Source organism: Vulpes vulpes, chromosome 10 (assembly GCF_048418805.1).
Source record: "Vulpes vulpes isolate BD-2025 chromosome 10, VulVul3, whole genome shotgun sequence".
Classification (NCBI taxonomy): Eukaryota; Metazoa; Chordata; class Mammalia; order Carnivora; family Canidae; genus Vulpes; species Vulpes vulpes.
In genome coordinates this window covers 62,546,709-62,570,670 of record NC_132789.1, presented here as the reverse complement: position 1 = coordinate 62,570,670, position 23,962 = coordinate 62,546,709, and the positions used below count along the sequence as shown (strand labels likewise).

The 23,962-nt window shown below is 35.0% G+C and overlaps 1 protein-coding gene and 1 non-coding gene across 5 annotated transcripts in view; both read right to left on the bottom strand.

The window, feature by feature from the left end:
- Positions 1-23,962, bottom strand: part of TMTC2 (transmembrane O-mannosyltransferase targeting cadherins 2) — a 394,840-nt gene that overhangs the window by 172,444 nt on the left and 198,434 nt on the right. For all 4 annotated transcript variants that reach the window (XM_072724508.1, XM_072724507.1, XM_025992193.2 and 1 more), the window contains one exon: positions 9,692-9,806. In XM_072724508.1, coding sequence (XP_072580609.1) covers positions 9,692-9,806 — 115 coding nt within the window. The remainder of the gene's footprint in view (positions 1-9,691; positions 9,807-23,962) is intronic.
- Positions 13,075-13,215, bottom strand: LOC112915107 (U12 minor spliceosomal RNA). Its single transcript, XR_011995066.1, has one exon. It is a non-coding gene; the product is annotated as a U12 minor spliceosomal RNA (small nuclear RNA).

The following is a 23,962-nucleotide window of genomic DNA, read 5'->3' as shown; positions in this document are numbered from 1 at the left end:
ATAGAACTGATAAATGAATTCAATAAAGTTGCAAGATACAAAATTAATATACATATATTTGTTGCATTTCTATACAATAATAATGAATGGAAGAGAAATTAAGAAAACAATCCCATTTACAATTACACCCAAAAGAATAAGATATCTATAAATAAACTTAACCAAGGAGGTAAAAGATCTGTACTCCAAAAACTATAAAGCATTAATGAAAAAAACTGAAGATGACACAAGCTAGTGGAAAGATATTCCATGTTCATGGCCTGAAGAACCAGTATTGTTAAAATGTCCATACAACCCAAAGCAACCCACAGATTTAATGCAATCATTATCAAAATGCCAACAACATTTTTCACAGAACTAGAATAAATAATCTGAAAATTTGCATGGAACTACAAAAGACCTTGAATCAATACTGAAAGAAGCTGGAGGTATCATAATCTCAGATTTCAAGATACACTAAAAAGCTATGGTAATCAAAACAGTGTGGTACTGGCACACAAAAAAGTTGGAACAGAATAGGATCCAAAAGTAAACCAATACTTTTATGGAGGCCAATTAAAATACAGCAAAAGAGAGAAGACTATATATAATGGGAAAAAGTCTCTTCAATAGATGGTGTTGGAAAAATTGGACAGGTACCTGCAAAAGAATAAAACTGGACCACTTTCTAATACCATACACAAAAATACACTCAAAATGGATTAAAGACCTAAATGTGACACCTGAAACCATAAAATTCCTAAGAGGAAAAAAAGGTACCTGTAGAAATATTTTTCTAGCTATGTCTCCTATGGCAAGGGAAACAAAAGCCTTTTAAACTATTGAGACTATACCAAAATAAAAAGTTTTTGCACAGCAAATCAAGAAGTGTTAGAAAACAAATAAAAATAGAAAACTGGCCTTTCAAAATATGAAATTTTGTAGAAATTACAGCAAATAAAAGTTTGTTCTTTCTGTGGGCTGCCAGAAGACCAGAATAAAGTCCACAAGGATTCCATGTTGACACACGAATTTACTCTATGTGAAAACTATTTAAGGGGCACCTGGGGGGTTCAGTGGTTAAGTATCTGCCTTTTGTTCAGGTCATGATCTCAGGGTTTTGGGATCAAGTCCCACATCAGGCTCTTTGCAGGGAGGCTGCTTTTCCCTGTGCCTATGTCTCTGCCTCTCTCTGTCTCTCACAAATAAATAAATAAAATCTTTAAAAAAGACTATTCAATAAATTATTAGGGTGATAGAAGTATTCACTAGAAAAAATTATGCCTTAATACAAAAATAATATATCCTGGGTAGATTAAGGACTCCTCCCCCAAACACCTCAAAAATAATTCTAAAAATATTTTTTAAATGTACGGTTTTTTAAATTACCCTATGAATGGTCTTCATAGAGACACAAAATACAGATGCTTTAAATGAAAGGACTTGTGGCTTTATATATACATATAAATATAAATTCAAGTTAAGTACAATAGACACTATGAGAAAAGTAAAAAGACATGTAAAAAACAAATATTTGCAAAACTGACTTTTGTGCATATGCATGTAAATGCATGGGGGCCTTTATCTTAAATCCCACAAATCAACAAGAAATGTTGATGTCACCCAGAAAACCAGGCAAGAAATACAAACAATTGGTTCCCAGTAAAATTATGAAAAACCAATAAAAACAAGAAAAGCTGTTGCACTCCACCTGTAATTAGGAAAATGGAGAATGAAGCAGCAGTTTTAAAACCATTCTATTGGGCATTTATTAATTCTTCTATGTACAGTGTCAGTAGGAACAATTTAATGTGAATCCGAATAGGGAGGATCATGCAAATTCTGACACACCTGCACACACAGATATTTAAAAATCAATGGTGACACATACATGTAGGGGGAAAATGTTAAAATATATATATATGTATAAATGCATGTATAAATGTGAAAAATCTGAAAAGATATATCACAGAGCAGGGAAAAGGTGGGTAAAAAAATGCAATTAGATGGGACGCCTGGGTGGCTCAGCGGTTGAGCATCTGCCTTTGGCTCAGGATGTGATCCTGGAGTCCTAGGATCAAGTCCCACATCAGGCTCCCTGCATGGAGCCTGCTTCTCCCTCTGCCTCTCTTTGTGTCTCTAATGAATAAATAAAATCTTTAAAAAAAAATGCAATTAGAAACTTTTAAGCTTTCCTCCATATTCTTCAGGACTGTTTCAACATTTTACAACAAAATTATATTTGTGTATTGATTGGTGAAAGTTATCAATTAAAACAAAGTATGCAGTTTATGTCAGGCCCTGCTCTTGCCAGGAGAGCAAGTGTGTACCTGTAGCCTACCTCATTCCAGGAATCAGTAAAGAGCCAAATGAATGGTCTATCCAGAGTCCTAGTGACCTGAAGCCAATGAAATTTTACCAAAAACTTTCTCAGGCTCATTTATTTCACAATGGCAAGCACTTTCAGGCACTCCTGTTTGATGGCTTCTCCCAAATTTTCTGTTCTGGAAGGCCAGTCTGCTTACCCAGTATCCCCTGGACACCTCCCTCCATCCTCAACACACACATACGCCCGCATACATCATGGGACTTGGCAGGAAGCCCTGTCCTGAACTCCAGCCATTTGGCCAACGGGTCCCTTCTCCCCCATTTCCACCAGTTCTCCTTCCATGGGCTCTTCCTGCCTTATTTGCAACCTTGTTCAAGAACAGCTCAGTCTTGTCAGAGAGTTGTACCGTGTCTACTCTGTAATCTCGGATTCTTCTTTCCTCTCAAGGGTTCTCCAAACCTGGCCCTGAATAAACAAATAAATCTCTCACTAGAATCTGATCTATAGTGACAACTCTGCACTCCACATTTCCCTCACTGTGATACCCTCTTAAATTACTTCCTCCTATGAATTCTTGGCAGCAGGAGATATATAAACTCATTGAAATTCTGTGTAAAAATTTTGGCTTCCACAAGTAGCCTTTTACCTGATTGCTCCTCCACGAGAAACTACTGTCTGATTTCTCCCAGACCGAAGCTTTCGATGGGCAGCTGTTTGTGGCTGAATTCTAGCTCTCCTCCAAAAAGAGATGTTGAGGTCCAAACCCCCAAGACCTCAGCATATGACCCTATCTGGAGACAGGATCACCGTACATGTAAATTGTTCATTTAACAAAAGTGAACTCCCAATCCAGTAAGACTGGTACCCAAAAGTGAAGGTGGAGATAAAGACCCACAGGGAGAGCACCTGAAGACAAAGGCAGAGGCTGGAGCTCTCCAGAGGCAAGCCACAAAATGCCCAAGAATGCCAGCAAACCACAGGACAGAGCAAGGAAGGGTTCCCTTACACGTTTCAGAGGGACCATGGCGCTGTGGATACCTTAATTTCAGAATATTAGCCTCCAGACCTGTGACAAAATCAATTTTGATTGCTTTTAGCCACCTCCTTATAGTGCTTTATTAAGGCAGCTCTAGGAAACTGATACGCAAACCAATCATAATATAAATGTGTTTGCTTCTGAAATTGCAAGAAAGGCAACTCTAGATGCCTAATTCAAGAAGCCTCCTTGTGACCCAGAATCATTTCGTGCTAATGATTAAAATACCCCTTTACAATTCCAATAATGAGGTTCTCCAATACCCATTACTGATCTTTATCACTAATACTGATAAACAGGATCTTCTCTGCTCCGATATAGATTTCATAACTCAATTATAAAATCAACAAATACAATAAGAACTGTTTACATATGAAGAGATACGATGACCAATAAGAAATTGCCACGACCTCATGAAAATGAATGTGACTGGAAATGACCACTATGCTTCAATATTAAATATGGTATTGCTATTAACTTTGGAAGGGTATGCTTTACATTACAGAAGTTATGTATTTATTCCTAGTTTATTATAAGTCTTATCTATTTATAAGTTTGTTATTTATGAAGCAGATGTTGATCAAAAGCCTTCTTGGCATTTCTAGATATGATCATTCTTCTCTCTTCTGACTTTTTTAAATTGAAACAGTACAATAATTGAATTGTAGTACTGAATACTCCCTATAGATCTTAGAATAAATTCCATCTGATAGAGATGTTTTAATCTTTAATATGCTGCTACACCAACTATATTAATTTTAGGATATGTATACATTTATATTCACAAGTATAACTGGCATTTATGTTATTTTGTTGGTTTGCTTTTGGTATCTACTTTTGTTTTTTGTTTTCTGAGAGGTTTTTAGTTTTTGATGTTGTTGTTATTATTGTCATTATTCTTTTTTTTTTTTTTTTTTGGTGTCAAACAGTCAGACTTGTTGCCATCAGTTTATCTAGCTTCACAAAGATAAATGAGAAGTGTAACTGAGACAAGAAAAATCATTTGATTGACGACTTGATAGGACTCACTTGGCAAAAGCCTTAACTTGTTTCCTTGTGGAGAAAATTCTTTAATATGGTTTTCAAATTTTTTCCAAGGTTTTGATTCAAATTGCCTACTTCTTCTTGAGTTAATGTTGATCACTTACATTTTCTCAGAAAGGCATTCATATCATAAAGATTTTCAGATGTATAGCCAATGTTTTATTTTAAGCTTCCATCATCTGGCTGTGGCTACTGTCTCGTTCTCTATGTTAAATACTTGAGATTTTCTAGTTTGTCTTATATTACCCTTACCCTAGAAATTGTTTATTTTTTTTAAAGATTTTTAAAATTTATTTGAGAGAGAAAAATAGTGCACATGAGCAAGGGTGGGGCAGAGAGACAGGGAGAAGCAGACTCCCTGCTAAGCAGGGAGCCCACCATGGGGCTCAATCCCAGGACCGTGAGACCATGACCTGAGCCAAAGGCAGACCCTTAACTGACTGAGCCTCAGGCGCCCCAGAAATTGTTGATCTTTCAAAGAACATTCTCTTATATACTTAATCATTACTTCCCACTGTTTCTCTATATTCGATTTCATTAACATTTTCTTTTTACCTCCTTGAATTATTTTAATGCTCCTTTCCTAGCTTCTCATATTAGATGATTACTTAGGTTCTGACAACACAGAACAAAATTGACAACTTACAGTGGCAAAATCTCTATTATCCACAGAAATGATACCCTCTGTTTATGTAAGATAATCAAGAATTGATTAAACCACATTAATTTATTATCAGCACTCTGAAATCTAATATCTAATGAAATATTCAATGCTCTATTGAATTACTTGTTTAAATATCATTTGAAACAGACTGCTAGGACAAATCTATAACAACAATGAAAGAACAATGAGTATTTTAGAGGCTAGAAATCAATTATACTTCAGATGTAGTGAGTAGTGCAGTTAAAAGGTTGAAAGTCGACTATATATTTATAAAATTTGACAGTATGAATCATCAAGCAGTGTCCTATCTACTTTGTCACTGAAATTTATTATACATGAAAAAAGAAACCAACATCATAACACAGATCTGTTAAACTGGTCTTAAAATTACTGGTGTGAAGTACTGGATTTTAATAAATATGGCGTTATGAATAAAAGGCTGAAAATAGGGCTATTCAATAAATGCACTATATCTATTGCTTTTCTGAGTAGAATGGGAGGATAATGAAATGGGTGAAGGGGGTCAAAAGGTACAAACTTGTTGTTATAAAATATGTATGTCGACGATGCAGTGTACAGAGTGGACACTACAATTAATAACAATGCATTGCCTATTTGAAAGTTGCAAATAGAAATTTGCTAACTAAAGGCTCTCATCACAAGAAAAAAATTGTAGTAGTGACAGATAACTAGGCTTGTGGTGATCTTTTCAAAATACATATACACCCTGAATCATGTCCACCCGAAATAAGTGTGCTATATTTCAATTATAGCTCAATTTTTTTTACAAAGTAGAATTAAGTACAGCTTCAAATTTCACATTACATGATTGTTATCTGTAAGCATGGACTGAAGCGATCAAAACCTTATCACTCACAGATTTAGACAATTTAAAACAATTCCATAGCATTTTCTTCTTGAACTTAGTTCAGTTGTGTAAACTCAGAATCCTTCTAACAAAATTCTATAGCAAAAGTTCAGTAAACTTAGCAACTGTCATAAAAAAGAACAAACAACTGATACTCTCTATTAGATATAATTTCAAGTACTTTATTTCTCAATGTAAAGGTAGATTGAATTACTTTTTTTTTTTTGGATTTAAAAGATATATACTGATTTTTCTCCCCCTACACTCTTGGTTTATTTCTGCTAACTTGAGAAGAAATACAATTATTGCATAGATATAAAGTCAGAACATTTTATGTTCAAATATTGGCTACTCTTTTATTTGTGTGATCCAACACAAATTACCTGAGTTTCATCTTCCTCATTTTGTAGGTCTTATTTGAAGACAAGCTGTCATAACATATGTGAAGAACTAAGAGTGCTTGGCATATAGAAGTAATTCAAGTAATTGCTACCAGAGAAAAAAATTAAAATTATTCCATCATTTTATAAATAGGAAATATAACTGTATGCAGGCACCTCTCAGATATAACTTGATACTAATTCTGCAGAAAAATGTTCTAAAAGTTTTAAAATCTCATAATGTTCCCTAAACTTCTAATATAACCACATATCAACTGTATTATTGCTTACCTAATATTTTTCCAAATCTTTTTTTCCCTCTCTCCTCACCTAGAACAACATTTAGATGCCTAATTATATTTTGAAATTATAAACAGAAAAATAAAATCATAGGGATTACTTTAAAGGTTATTTCTGACCTCTTCGAATCAACCTGTGTCTGGCCAATGGTGGTGGACCTCACTTTACTAATCATTGTTTTGAAGCTACATAATAATGTGCATCTATCTATAGATTATTTTTCTAGTAAAAACTCCTAATAACGTGAAATTTTTTTCAGTAGTTTATAAAGCAAGCAGATTTAGAAAGACTGAATGTGTTAAAAAAAAACACACACACACACCACAAAACCTAGGTTACTGATTAAAAGTTAAGTACAGGATGTAACAGGAGCTTATGATTCCCAAACTTCTAAAATTCATTAATAAATATGGCTATTTCATACCAACTAATATAATAGGTTCATTAGTTTCAGGCTTTGGTCATAAAACATCTTTAAGAGATGTAACTATGATGATGATTATGAAATGTGATTAATGCCTTCTACTACCATAAAGGAGTATCAGGTTAAGGTTACTGGTAAAACTGACCAAAACACATTCATTTTCTTTCGGAATTGAAACAGGACAAGAAGCAATTTCTGTATATTAGAGAAAATTACATAGTGAAAATAGCATATATATCTTAAAAGAAAACCTTTTTGTCAGATAGTCTCTAAATGGTCCAAGAATAAACTCATTTATAACTCATTTACAACTAAGAAAAAACACTGGGTGGCTCAGTGGTTGAGTGTCTGCCTTCCCAGGGTCCAGGGATCAAGTCTTGCATCAGGCTCCTCACAGGGAGCCTGCTTCTCCCTCTGCCTAGGTCTCTGCCTCTCTCTGTGTCTCTCATGAGTAAATAAATAAAATCTTAAAAAAAAAAAAAAAAGAAAGAAATCATCTTGTTAATAACCACTTCTCCAGCAAAGATTTTTTTATTCAGGTTTGGGGAGGTCTATCCATGCCATAATAATTCAAACATATGACCACAGAGGAAGTCATAAGATACAGGTTTTAAGTTACACATAAGTGTATTTGTCTAATTGAATAAATTTCTCTTCTCAGCAAAGAGTAAGCCTAGATAGACACATTTCCTTTTCTTTCAACCCATGCCAGATATCACCAGGAGGTTGGTAACCTTAAACCACTGGCTATTGGTAAGAGAGAGAAAAATAAGCTTAGTAAAGAAGTGTGAGTTGATTGGACACCAGAAGAAAACTGGCATCCCATATTGGAAGACAAGGGGTCCCTTTGACGATGTTACTTTCAGATAAAAAAAAAAAAAAGAACAACATCTGTTCAAATTTATCAAATTGATAATGTCCTTTTTTCATGAAATAAAAATACTATTTTTTAATTTTTTTGAAATGAAAATACTATTAATCAGTAATATAATAATACATTACTTAGATGAAGAGGACATAGGGAAAGCCTTTGTAGGAGTATCTAAATATTCGAGTTAAAAAAAAAAGGATGGAAAAAAATTATTTCAGGGAAAATGGTAATACACATGGTGAAGCATAAAACAGCAGAAAGTGAGACTCAGGGATTATTCAAACTGGAGAGGGTGTTTTACCCCTGCTGAAAGCATTCCTGGTAAAAAAGAGAAAATTAAACACTATGCAGATCAACACAAAACTCATGCTGATTTAATTTAGACCATAGCCCAGGAGATGGAGATCCTGGTGTTAAAGTCTATGATCTGAATACAAGGTAAAGGTAGGAATAGGAAGTTAAAGTGAGCTCATCCTGTCTGCTTTCCTTTAAAATCTACATTTTAAAAATTTTTATTCATTTTTAAATTTTATTTCTATCTGCTCTTTTAGATTTAGCCTACAAAAGATTTAGATGCAACCAGAACATAAACACGTAGTACAAATTAAGTTGCCAAACTAGTTTGACACTATCAATATAACATCCATTAAAACTTAAGCAATAGACTTCTTACTATGCCTGGTCCCTTCCTCCAGGGACTTGTTTCCCCTCCAAACCAGTCCAACTTTGGAGGCCCTGCCAAAGGAGGTGTCTTACTGCCCCTTCTATCCCATGGTTCACTCGAGAGGGCACGTGACCCCAGAAGGGCCATTCAGAGACCTTTCCTGGGATTAAGTGAGACACCAATGCAACTCCTTCTGAGACTGAAGGGTCGGTATATTATACACATAAAGTTATAGGAATCATCTTTCCAATTGATATAGACAAAATCCCATAGAGAATGGAGGGAACCCAAAGGAAATCACAGACGCAAAATGTAGACAAATTTCTGAAATATAAAGCACCTGCATCTAATCGTGCCTACATTTAGTCAACCCCAGGAATTTTCAATTATAGGAGTTAATAAATTCTCTTTTGTGTTTAAGCAAAGTTAGACCAAGTTTCTATTACTTGCAAACAAAAAAGCGTCGTAAATATGAGACAAAGGAGAGATCTGGGTTTTGCAGTACTCATTAATACCTTACTGTACTCCCTAGGGCTCTCCAATCAAACAACAGCCAATTTTTCCCGTAGGGATTTTTCTAATCTGACACACACAAATAGCCTAAATTATCCCATTTCCCTAACTTAATTACCAGTACCTTTTGGGGAGGGGAGAGGTGGGAGGTGATGGTGAAACCACATTATCGTATTTGATAACTTCCCAGATTTAATACATGTTCTATATACACTTTGACACAAACAGTTCTTTCACAGAGGATAAAATCTATTATTAATGAAAATATTAATTACATGAAGTATTATACATAACAATCTTATTTTCTAATTCCAATTAAGTATTAACGGTACTTAAAAAAAAAAACTAAACTAAAAGCATTCAAACCAATTTTTAGGTTATAGGGCACAGTACATCAAAAACTCAACCATACTACATCAATATACATGGATATTGATGCCAAAGCCCCAAACAAAGAAATCACAGATACCATTCACCTACTAGTCTCACGGGTGTGATTAATGAAAAGACTATTTCAGAAAAACAGCTATCATCATTTCCATTTCCAGCAGTTAAATCAATAGTCTTTCACCACAGGTTTCAAAGATGAACCAAAGCAGAGAAAGTAATGCATACTCACAAATTATAAAGCATGTCAGCCATGTTGCTACGGTAGTACAAAGCATTTCTATAGGCGCTTTCAGCTTCAGAAATCTTGCTCTGACTCTTCAGAACATTTCCAAGGTTACCCCATGCTGCCAAGAAGAGAAAGAAGTATTCAGGCTGAGCGACAATCCAATTATACATGACATAATATCAGGCCATCAGGAAGTACCACAGGGAGAGAAAACCTTCATAAAACATTTCTAAGATGGAAAATTTATTTCCTTTTTGCTCCAACATTTCATCAAGCCAGGAGATTAAATACAATCAAAGTCTTAAAAAAATTAAAGTAATTATTATGTCTCAAAGCTGATACACGTATGCAGTTCATCATAAGGCCAAGAACAATGTTATCTTAAGATCACCTACAAAGACTTCGTGCTCTTTCAAATTTCGGTAGAGGTCTTTGTGGCCTGAAATTATGGTGTCCTTACTGAACCAAAAACTGTAAGAAATCATCTTAAAGTAAGCAAAGATTTCATTCAAATATGATAAAACTGATAGATGACATAGAAGATCAGGATAAAGAGCAAGATAACTAAGTTCAAAGCAACAAAGAGCCTTAGTGGTAAAAAAACATCATAGTGGTAAAACATGGTACTTCTTCAAATAGTTAAATATATATGGTTTATTCAGATATAATGTTCTTTTAAACCTTCCCTGCTAATAAATCTATTTGTAGGAAAACCACTCTGTTCGTATTTTCATACACTTTTTTTTAAGATTTTATTTATTTCTTTGAAACAGAGAATGTGTGTGTGTGCACAAGCAGGGGAAGGGGCAGTGGGAGAGGGAGAAGCAGAGGGAGAAAGAGACTCCTTGCTGAGCACAGAGCCTGATGGAGGAAGGCTCAATCACAGGACCCTGAGATCATGATCTGAGCTGTTCAGCCATTTAACTGACTGAGCCACCCAGGCACTGCCATATATAATGTTTAAATAAGATCTGTAACTTCTGTATGCTCTTTATTTTTCACCCCAAATAATCATGATTTCTCAACATTCAAAAGACCAGATACACCATCAGCAACTCTCTGTATAGCATGGCTCTCAAGCCAACCTAGTCCTCAAACTTGGATATTTCTGCTGTCTTCCTTCCTAACCACAAGGAGATGTGTTATCGAGTCCTGAAACCAGAGTCCTTACCAGATAGAAGAGGTGGATGAGAAGGAAGTTTATGTGCATCAAGACATATTTACTTGAGTAATTACTGATTGTATCTGAAGAATGAAAGGGGCTGGGGGAGGTATCAATTTTTAATGCATAAAAATGTATATAATCTTTCAACACCAAAGTTGCCTGTGTGCCCTGCTAATTTAACACTGTGCCTTAATTTACTCATCTGTAAAATAGGAAAAATAATTAGTATTTCGTGGGTTTTGTGATGAGGATTAAATGAGTCAATATATGTGTATAAGGTGTTAAGATGGTGACTGCCATGTGGCAAACACTCAACAAATATTTGCTATTATCATCAATATTATTGTGATTGATGCTTTTGCATTTTATAATGTCAAGCATCACTTATAGAATATCAAATATAATAAAAAACTGAATCCCTGAATTGAAATATACAATTTAGTTTTAAAATATTTTCAAATTAGTTTAAAAATTCAAATACCAAATTTAATAATAGAAAATACAAAGTAGCAGGGAAAGCATATAGTAAATTATAATTACCTTCAAACTTAATAGGCATAATATCACATGTATCTTCTTTATCACATGTATTTTATATCCATTCAGCCCTCCTTCCCTGTCACCAACATTATCAATTAATAAAGTATGGCGCTATGGAAACTTCTAATAGCCAGTTGTTTTCAACCCACTTCACAAAAGTTCTGCTTTGATTGTGGCATTACTAAATGAAATTATACTTACATTAAATATTATTTCATCTAACCCAAAGTCTTAAAACACAGATGCTCAGAAAAACATAACAGCCACGAACTGCTCTGAATATTTTAAGTCATATTTCCAGGGAAAACAGGTTGACATTTTCTTCAGGTACTTATATGTCAGTTAAATAATGACATAAGTATTTCTCTTTTTAATAGTCAACACAATATAGTTATATTTAGAATATATGTTTACTGAGTTGTTCATTTATTCGCTCATATACATTTCCAATTATTAAACTAATACTGGCTAAGCATCTATTGGTGCTGGCAACTTCATTAGGGGCCAGGCACTTAGGCCTTGTACTTATATACAAGTTCTCATATAGGCAGAGCTTATGTTTGAAGTGGGAAGTAAAGTGGAGTGGGGTTGGAATGGAACCACACAATAGAATAAATGAGTTAACTTGAGATAACTTCAGATAATAGTTAAGTGCTAATGGTAAACATTAACAAAAAAGTAAGGTGGAGTGAATGTGGCTAATTTTTATAGGAATATTTTAGAAACAGAGAAATGGATGTGATGTCTAAGGACTAAAAGATAAGAAGCCAGACTTGCAAACACTGGTAATGCTAGGTAAGGGGAATAGTAAAAGCAAAGGATCTAAGGCTCCTCTGGAACCAGCAGCAGAGGAGATGGTTATTTCAAAGTGAGAATACAACTCAGAATTAAAAATCACTGGCAAGGTTATCTGAGGCAAAGCCACAATGTGATACTAAGTGTCTTATCTTTGGTCCAACTAAAAGTCTCTCACATCCTTATGATTTGGTCATTGCCCTGGGTGACTAACAAGCGAAGAAGAACATTCCTAAATTAAGCATGTATTTTAAAAACAATTTTACCTACTTACGGATGAAAGGGGAAGGAAGGAGGAAGCGGTGGGAAGAGGAAGAAGGGTAGACTTTGATGCTCTGAACTCATCAGAAACTCACCATCAAGCTATTTTTGTTTTCTACTGTACATCCACTTTCTTACAGACTACCAACTTGGGACAAGGTTACTTTGAATCCATGATAAGTGAGACAAAGCGAGATTACTTCATGATTTTGCCAAATACGAAAAAGAAAAAAGGCCACTGTACAACCCACAACATACCAAACATCCTTCTCTCTTGCTGAATGAATGACTCCTTTATCCAGTCATAGAACTGTTCCAGCATCCAATCTAGAGAAAAACTCTGCTTCCTCAGACTCTTTCCCAAATCACCCAAAGTTCAAATTCTATGATACACAATCTCAGAATCCCCATAGTGTCGTGTTCCCTCAAGGAAAGTAGTAATTAAGCCAAATTCTTTTCTATCAGTGTGTTCCCGAATGTCTTTGGCTGAAAGGCATTGACAGAGAGGATTTCATCATATTGAAATATGGAAACAATTCCTTTTCAAAATCCCCCCTGCCTTGTTCTTTTTCCTCACGCTTCTTTATTACCTTCATACCAGTCTACTTTGTGTTAAAGGGGCACTGGGGCAGATGGCGACTCCCAGGATCCAGCAAAGTATGCAGGTCACTTAGGGGCCACCTTTATCAGCTCAAAAATTCATCTCACATTAGCATTCAAGTGTCACCCTGAATCATTATTTTTCTTAATCATAAGTTTAAGGCATCAAAATCCCTTTTTTCTCATAATTGTTGATAAAAATACAGTATTGCATTTACCAAAATATATCTTGGGTTTTTTTTTAAGAGCTGCCAAAACTTAGACTAAAATTGTTGCATACATTTTTTAATTTTATTTTTGTTTTGGTATGAAAACTGCTGTTACTATTTCCTGACTTTCAAATTTAAATGTGATTGATTCTTGCATCCATTCTACAAAAACTCAATGCTAACATAAAGATCAATTCTAAAAATATTAAACTACCCTACAAAATTATGATCTAAAATTTAAAAATGCCACTGGCAGTCAACTAAATAGTAATTCTTGTTCAGAAAACTATTCATTGGGCAGCCCCGGTAGCACAGCGGTTTAGCGCCGCCTGCAGCCCAGGGCGTGATCCTGGAGACCCTGGACCGAGTCCCACGTCAGGCTCTCTGTATGATGCCTGCTTCTCCCTCTGCCTGTGTCTCTGCCTCTCTCTCTCTCTGTCTCTATGAATAAATAAATAAAATCTTAAAAAAAACTATTCATTTATCATATTTCAATGAGAAAACAAAAAAGCAAAAAAAAAATACTGAATTAAAAAATGATTTAAGATTTAGCAACCATACATGTGGTTTAGAGGAAAACATATTAAAGTGAATTACAGAAAGTACATCTTAAAATGGCTAATTTCACATCTATATAATTATCCTACAGAATTAATCAGTGTGGCTATGGGGTTTTTCTTCTATTACTTAAATTTGATCACATCAACCAAATTTTTTATATCAGATCAATTTTTAAATTTAGCTAGTCTAATTGAAAGTATCCAAACCAAAACTTGGAAATATGGAGAAATATCCCAAGACTCATGGGTGGGATAATTCAACATGATAAAGATGCCAATTCTCCAAAATTAATCTATAAATTCTATGTAATTTCAATCAATATTTTCACATTGTTTATTAATCAACTCAAAATTTTTTTCTAAGCATAATACAAGTGAAATATAAAACTTGATTTTTATACCATATTTACCATATACAAAACATTAAGTTCCAGATAGTTTCAAAAATTATATGTGAAAAGGTAAAGCTAACAAAAGTATGTAGGAAAATATCTCTGTGGGAGGAAAAGACACTTCTTAAAAAGACCTCCAAGTATAAGTCAAGCGGTTTAAAAAAATAATGAATTTGAGTATCTTAAAATTAAAGACTTCTAGTTATTGAGGGATAATATGGGCAAGGTTAAACATGCATCAATACACTACGAGAAGATATTTCAAACATGTAAATAAGGGACTATACTTAGAAGAAAAAACTAACACAGCAACCAGAAAAGGATAAGAAATCCAGTGGGGGGGGGGGGGGGGGGGGATGGGCAAAGGATATGAACAAAAATGAAAACAAAATAAATAAGTTAAAGCATTCTAACAAATATTCAAATTCTTTAGTAACCCAGAGAAACACAAGTTATGACAATGAGATTTGAGATTGGCAATATTTAGAAAACGGGATAATGCCAAGTACTGGTGGGGTTGTGGGGGAAGGCCCTGTGTACTCTTAGTGGCCGTGTCAGCCTGGGACCCATCCTGTTGTGCCATCTGAGAGAACTCAGTCCAATCAACAAGAGTCACTAAGCCCCAGATAAGCCCTAACCAGCAATCTCACTCCTAGAGAAATTTTCACCTAAGGGAACATGTAAAAGGGCATTTAATGCAAGCCTCTTGGGGTTGGCTGATAGTGGGAAGCGATCAACATGTCCATCATGAGAGTACCATGTAGGACATAACATTTTATGGATTACTATGCAGAAGTGAGGCCCCACAAATCCCCTGTAAACAATGTAACATAAATGGACCTTAGATACCTTTAGAAAGACTCACAATATTAGAGGCATTTTGTGTACCACACTGACTACAAATATTATAAATTAATTTCCATTCAAAATATCACTACACATTTTACAAAGATAAATTATAAATCTAAGGATGCAAACCAAGTCCATTAGAGCAGTTGTCTATGGTGCAAAGAAAGGGGAAATGAAATTAAGAGTAGAAATAAAAGGGTAAGAATAGAGATAAAAGAATAAACACACGAATAAAAGAGAGGAAAGCTGCAGGGATCATCCTGGCCATGAATGTAGGAATATAATTAATCTAACTGTCTGCAACTGGGTTTGGGGAGGGAGGCAACACAAGGGAAATGGAAGGGAGGGGAGGAAAGGAAAGGAGAGAGAAGAAAAATTAAGGTCACATCCCACATTCTTTTAAAATAGAGTGGGGTTACCCTATATCCCACTTAAGGAATAAAGGGTTTTAAGAGTCCCTAAACTTTTTCTTGTACTAAGACAATCAGAAACAGATGTTTGGGATTATCTTCAAATTTTCACTTGGTAATTACACTTTGAAGCAACAGAACTTAAAGATCTTATATTTTCATTAATATTTAATGTTACTTTTTTCTTTTTTACATTTTTAGGCCTGTACATTTTAGCGATGCATTCATTTCATAAATGTACTTTTTCTAAAGTACAGTTTTACTAGAATAAAATCTCTGAAATTCATCCAAGAAGTGATGATGAAAACTAAAAAAAAAAATCAATGTTTTTAAAGTCCATAGTTTAATAGACAGTGTGAGCACATGAATCCAATTCACACTTTAAACTCTGGAAATAAATATAATAAAGCTCTGATCTAAAGTTAAAAAAATGCAATTAGTTTATTCTAAGATCTCGATGTAGTTTTTAAAAGTCCTTCCCTGTAGCGTCTGAAAATATTCAGAGTATTCATTTTATTCTTGTTGTTTTACAAAATTTGTATTTTAAGAAGCTGCTCTCATTTGAGGGCACTGCTATCCCATCTCATGTCCTCACCTTCCAGCAGCAGGAGCCAAGGGAGAGGAAAGAGTGGAGAGAGAAAAATGGTACAGAAGGAATTTTTTTTAAAAAGATACTTTTTATAATAATAAAAATAGCAATAGTGCCTTCACTTATTTAAAGCTTACTATACTACGCTTGACAGTGTCCAGAACTTAGCCTAATAAAAAACCTTTGAGGTATATGACTATACCCATTTCATTGATGATAAAAACAGAAGTTAACTCCCCAAGTAGCAAAAAGGTACCCACAAGGAAGGTCCAGATTGTTTCCAGGCATCAGGTAAAGCTAACTTACCCTCTCAAAACTGAGTTTGAATACAAAGTAGGCTAGCATATTATTATAACACCCAATATTTTTATGTATTTAATGGAGGGACCAGAGCATAATATGAAAACAAAATAAATTATTCAAATGAGTCATCCCCTCAGAACTGCTGGGGCAAAACAAAACCAAAAACCTCCAGAAACAACAAAATAACGCTACCCTGTACCCAGATTTCATACTGTATTTTCCCTACCACAGAAAAAGTAATGCCAAACAATATATTACGTGTTTTACATTTCTTTGGGAATGTAATTTTAAATGTCACATTTTCCAGTTAACTCATTGGAAATAGAACATACTCTGTATAAGCAAAAGGTGGTTGCTCAGAGATGCAGGGGACTTCAATACATTTATCAAGATCTTGTAAGTGCCCTGAAGATGTCTTGCATGGAAGAGAGATTTCGCAAAGCATTGTTTAACAAGTACATGATTTATTTCCTAAGACGAAGCATGTATGATGATCACATGAAGGGAGAGCAGTAAGAGCTACGTCTTACTGAATAAGCTTTGGAAAATCTGATCTATGAAGTTATTTTATTTCCAAAAAGAAAACAAATTTTTTTTCTGCTCAAATATCAGGAAGTGAAGTAGTAGGAATAACTCTTATATCTCAAGGGCCCTTCATACTGATATTCAACTGCATCTAAAAGGTATCCACTTACGAAGAAACTTGACCTTAATTCACAACGAAAGCTCCTCTTGTACTGAGTCCACAATCTGCCACAGTTTATTTTATGTTCTTTGAAAGGCAGAAGAACAATTAAACATTCCCATCTCGCTAAAGTTGTTCTAAAGAGAAAATCAAATGGAAGCTCCCTCTAGAAATGTTAAGTGATCCTACAGCAATACCTCCAACTTTTTTTCAAAGCCCTCATTCAAATACATAGCATGGCTAAGTTCACAGACTAACTTCAAACTTATCCTATTGCAATTCCCTTCCTCTTGCTGTATTTCACAAAATCAATGCAGGGCGATTTGAGCAATTTTTTTTTTTCAAGGCTATTTTCACTTTAGACTAAAAGTTTGAAGACATGTATATTTACCTACTATTAAAGTTAAAGTAATTTTCTTATGATTTTGGAAGAAGATGCTCTTCCAAAAATTAGCAAAGTTGAAGGACTCTCAATATTACTATTTAAATTGAAGCCCCTTAAAATAAATAAATTAATTAAAATAAAAAATAAAATAAATAAAATAAAATAAATAAAATAAAAATTGAAGCCCCTTCAATTCTACCTAAGCGATCCTGCCTAGGGGTTATCACACCAGCATTTGCATTGCACTGGTGCACTGAATGCAGACACCACATCAGGAAGGACTCTCTCACTTTTGGCTTCTGCCCTCAGTTTTTTATTTTTGCTTTAGAATTCTCATGCAGGCCTTTACTTATATCACCATCTTGAGTTCTATGTAAGGGTATGGCAATCCTGAAACATCTAACTGCACTAAAAAGGTGATAAATCCTGAATTTTGTTTCCTTCAAACATGAGTCACTTGTTTTAATCAGAATGCTACCACCAAACAAGGGTTCAGAACTGAAATCTCATCAAAGAAAAGAAACACATGCATGCCTAATGTGTTTGTTAAGAATTCTGTCTAATTCGGATTCTAGGCCTTTTTTTTTTTTTTAAGATTTTATTTATTTATTCATGAGAAGCACAAGAGGAGAGAGAAAGAGAGATAGAGACACAGGCAGAGGGAGAAGCAGGCTCCATGCGGGGAGCCCAACTCTAGGCCTATTTTAGACTAAACTTTGTGTACATGTGAATTCTTTTAATCCACATAACACAGGAGATCATCATGCAGCTGACACTAGTTGAGGAAACTGTGCCCCTCGGAGAAGTGACCCATAGAAACCAACCCACAGAAACCAAAAGCAGTGTGTGCCTCGTTCCAAGGCCTTTGGCATCACCTGGACTGTAGATGTGTTCCTGAAAATGGTCTTATCAAAGATATAACTTAGTTATCATTGTTAAATCATAAAGGTTGATTATGTTACACTTTCTCATTTTAATGGAGAGAGAAAAAAATAGAAAAAAAGCGGAAGGAGAAGAAAAAAAGAGCCGCTAACTTCCTTGAACTTAAGACAAATCTAGGTTGTTATTTTTAACTACACTCCTTCTGTTAGTAAAGCTTGTAAGGAGGTCAACGTTTGTAGCCTGGGCTTTTTGCTAATTATTTGATAGTCACTTCATATGACTCCAGGGATATAAAAGCCCTTATAAACCGTAAGAATTTATTTTTCCTAAAGTAATGAAATCTTGGATTATTACCAAAAAAAGAACACACTGTTAAGTGGGTAAAAGAAAGGGTCTAGTTAAAATGTCAAGTGAAATAAGTAGACATAGATTATGATTCATGTGATACCAGAATACATATATATACTTATATGTAATTCTAATTAGAGCAATTTTATAATATGCAATTACTTCTCTTGGTTCTGTATCTTTGGTTAGTCCAGATGGACTTGAAACTAAATTTATTTTCTTATTAAGGAAATTAAGTACTGAAAACGACAAGGTAACACTTGTATGGTAAGGCTGTCTTGGAAACACTGTCACTCACTATAATATCTAAGTGCACACTGCAATATTCACATACGCAATTCTGTGCAGGTGTTCTGTTGCTGTTTTAACACATTTGGGGTTCTTCTTCAGCATTTCAGCATCTGTAATCTCTACCATATTCCTGACTTTGACAATAAGCCACCACCACATCCATAGTCCAGAGTCTGCTACCAGTACTGCTCATGATCTGTGGTGTTGGGTCTCCCCTGAACCTGCCTTCATTCATTAACCTCTCATCTGTGGTTGGAATCTTTCCCATGGATTCTCCATTTAAACAAAACAAAAAAATCTGCTCCATATCTCCCTTTCTAACAGCAATATGCTGTCTGCAAAATTTCAGATTAACTAACCCACGGTAATACATAAGGGACAGTAAATACAACTGCATTTACAAATGTAATGACTGGCCAAGGGGAAACAATTTGGAAGCACCTGTGCTTCTCCTCAAATCCCACAAACAGACCCTTTTCTGCCTATCACACTGTTAAAAGTGGACAATAAGACACCTAGTGAATAGAGTGACCCTATTTATGGACATACCAATTCAGTGGGGGCTATTTAGAAATTCCTCATTATCTGGCTAATCTCTCACAAAGTCAGACTGAGACCATTAAGTTGTTCAATGGGCACCTTCAGACTGGTGATAAAATCCAACAAGTGGCTGAGTTGCTTCTGACTTTACATCAGAAACATAAATGTCCCAAAGAATCCCTTGCTTCTATCATGACTGGTTATCATCTGAATGTGGCCCCACTCTGAAAGATGAAAAATGCTTAGAAAGGCAAAGAGTTTTTATACAAGTATAGTAGGAGTTCTAAACAACTCCAGGGCTGGGAAACAGAGAATCTTTTTATTATTTTTTAATCCCCGTTGTTCTCTTATAATTCAATCTCATAATCTATCTCACAGTGAATCCCGTCATCAGTGGGAAGAGTCTCTGCCCTCACATGGCCCCAAGTTAGTTTCCTACTATGTGTCACTAAAAGGAACTTTTATATGATAATCAAAACAAAGAATGCTGCTTCTCATTTAACACAGATAAATATACAGTTCCAAAAGTTCCACTTCCCAGCAGTGAAAGGAACCTACTACACACAGCTTGGTGTAGAGCCCAACCCAGCACTTGAACTCACAACTCTGAGAGATCAAGAGCTGAGCTGAGATCAAGAGTTAGATGCTTAACCAACAACTGAGCCACCCAGGCACCCCACACTGAAAGCAATTTTGATGTGGAAATGTAAAATAAAATATCCAAAACCTCAGTTTTAGTACCAATTAGCTCTGGATACACTGAAGTAAATTACCTGTCTCTTTGATCTCTTATCAGCAACAGTAAAGGCAGTAATGTAGCAAACATGAGACGTGGGCCAAACCCTGGGCGAGGTGTGCTACACAATCTCTGTGCCACACAGTGGTATTGCACCCGCACTATACAGACCAGCATCTTGAGGCACAGAAGGGTTGTGACAAGACTATAAATAAGGATAATGAAAATGGCTATTAATGGCCTGGGTTAAGATCAGTGCCCACGCCTACCTCTTACTGCAAAGTCTGCAGTCTTTACCGTGCTGTTTCTCCTCGCACATTCTGCTTCTCCCTTAATTTCTCATCTGTGAAGCAGGTGGAATGATGTTTGCCCAACTTAAACTCCAGCATAACTGAGAAGATTAAATAACAGATATATATCCTGGAAAGTACATTATAATGGAAAAGGAATGATATTTCATTATCATCCATTAGAAGCATGACCAACTAGATACATACTGTCACGGTACATCCCCTGTATTCGGTATCTCTGGGAGTCCCATTGAGAATTTCATTGCCAAGTAAATCCAGGCCAATAAAAACAAACTCAAAGCAGTATTAAATACTCCTAAAGCCAGTTTTAAGGTAAGAAAAATAATGAAAATCCTGAACTTCACATTTTATTAAAAAAAAAAAAACTGCCTCTAAAATAAAAATATAGTACATCTCAAAAATAGTATATCGGGACACTCTTTACATTAACCTCTATATGTTAGTTTTTGACAGTCACTTTTATCAACTCAGCAGCTAGAGTTAAACACAGCAAAAGCAGTGTTAATACTAGATAAAAGGGATTGAAAAAATAATCAAGTTTTAAGAATAAAGTATGTGAGTAAAAAAGATGTATACATGCTAATGAGAAAAAAGAACAATTATCTACTGAATAACTATACGAAATTTCTAAAAATAAATATTATCTTCGATATATGCACAAATTTGGGCAATTACCATTTGGAAGTATTTTCTCCTGTACTTTAATCTATTAACAACAGAAAAAGAGGGAGGTTAATTGCCTTTGCCTTTTTTTTCCTGTTACAGGTCATGAGATAAGGATTCTTAGAAAAGGCTACACAGCAAATACTTGAGGTATTTTTACATCACTTGAAAAACACGATATTGAAACAAAGAATGCTGTTTCTCTTTTAACATAATTAAAATATACAATTCAGAAAGTTCTACTTCCAAACAGTGAAAGGAAGCTACTACCCAAATGGGTAAAATAAATAGGAAGAATCAGAAGGGTCAATGCACTAAAATGACCTTATCACATCAATTGAGCAGCACAAGAAAGAGAAGGGCTGGCTTATTCTCCTGAAGCTCTAATCGTAACTAGATGGGGTCACAACAGGGAATTCTCAGAGGCCATTACAGGATCTTTTGCAACAAACACATCCATTGGACACGTATTAGTGATCAATGAACATTACCAACCAGAAGTTATGATTAGATTATGTGGTTTTAGAGACATGAATCTGTGTATTTCGTCCATGCATCCTAAATAATGATGACATTTGGACTAGCTCCATGTAGGTTGTTTAAAACCCATAGAGAAGCTATATTTTCCTATCAAATAATCAGGATTGAGGTTAGGATACACTTCTCTAAGCCCAACCCTTTAACTTAAAACCTCAAAAGTAAATATCTACTCTAGGTTCATGTTGGGAATGAGAACCAGTAGCCACAACCAAAGCATGGTAGGCCTCTGAGCAAAGACCACAAAACCTCTTGCTTCTAGAATCATACCACAGAGCAAGGAGGCATGGCACAAGAAGGACTTTAGTGATCATACTACCTGTCCTCACAAAGTATCTCCAAATCATTGTCCCAATGCGTAATAGCAAAAGCGATTTTAGAATCCTGTACCATTGCTTCCAAGTAATAGAATTTCAAGGGCAAAAGTAGTCCCAAATACATCACTGTGACTAAAGATAAGAAAAATGCAGAGTACAAAGATTTGTACAATATCATTAGCTGTATGTTCATGCTTTCATTACATTAGCCCAGAAACTCATTTCTACTTTAAAATTGTTTTCAACACTCACACAAATACGGACAGTACTATTCAATCTTAACCACTAGGTTCAACGTGACTTGAAGCCATTCTTGGAAAGTACTCAGTTAATTCAAAAATGGAGTTAAGTACATAAATGAGGTACCGTATACCAATTTTTCAAACCACCAAAGCTTATTAGTTTGCTTTTTAAAGATTTTATTTATTCATGAAAGACACACACACACACACACACACACACACACACACACAGAGGCAGAGGGAGAAGCAGGCTCCATGTAGGGAGCCCGACGTGGGACTCGATCCCAGGACTCTGGGATCACACCCTGAGCCAAAGGCAGACGCTCAACCGGAGCCACCCAGGCGTCCACCAAAGCTTATTTGTAAAACTCAGAGAGTAAGCCAAGTGATAAAGTAAAAACAGATAATATATTAAAATACCAGAGATCTTCTGCTCTTTGCTGGTAGTCTCATGATAAATAATTTGAGAAATTTACCCCCTTTTCCCAAGAGAAGAGACGAAAGAAAAAAATGACTTATTACATTTCCTTATTATAGAAACTCCCAGTTGCAATATGCAGAGCCCCAAACATTGTAAAACTGTGAGTTTCCTCTCCCATCCAGGAGAACTACACTCACAGAAAAAGTGCATTGACACCTCAGTAATCTGTTTTTGTCAAAATGTAACTCTCAGCTGGTGTATTGAATATTTCACCCAGTTCCTTCCTTCCAAACTTAAAATCCCTAGAAAGTTTTCCTAATTAAAATGTCTATACTCCTCCCAAAAAAGATATTAATGTTGATATTTTAATATAATATCCCATGGTGCTTTACATAAAAGAATTGAATTAAGCTGTTTAAGATGACTGAATGAACGTTCAGAGTGACAGCTAGTATTACTGGGAATTAGAATCCTAAATGCAAGACACAATAAAGCCTCTAATATAGCTCTGCCCTCCAGAAGGTTTTTTTTTTTTTAATTTCTCTCTACAATTTAATCAAATCGGATTATGGTTTCTTACTTGGAAAACAATATTATCATTTTTTAAATAAAAACTTTTAATATGTTTTATCCTTATTTAATTTGTAGTAAGCACATAACATGTATATTCCTGCTAGATCCCCCTGGCTGGTAATATACATATTTTAAAATTACAGACAAATTTAATACCAAAATGCAAAGCAAAAAAGATGAGAATTCTAATTTAATACCTGTATGTGGAAATAGGGTTCGCACTCTGTTTTAACTACCTTCCCAATTGAGTGATATATAAACAGTCTTCTACAGCAAAACCTTTTTAAAAAATTATGATATCACTTGGAACATCTCAGATTTTTTTCATAATCCCTTGAGACTTAACTGAAATTTTCTTTTAAATCCATGATCACTAGTAATAGGTGTACACGTAATAAGGATAAACTAAAAAACATCTATTTGTCTTCTTGAAAATATGCTCTATCTGCGACATTATCTGTAACTGCCTATTAGAGGAGGAAACAAACATATTACCTTTCCATGTTTCATAAGAGTCAAACACCTTTAATTTCATTTTGTGTAAGATAGCGCTCTAATACACTCTTTAGCTTACGCTAGCAGCTTGGATCTCTTTCATTAAAAGAGAATTTAAAATTTCAAAGATACTAGCTATGTCTTTATTTTCTTAAGATTTTATTTACTTATTTGA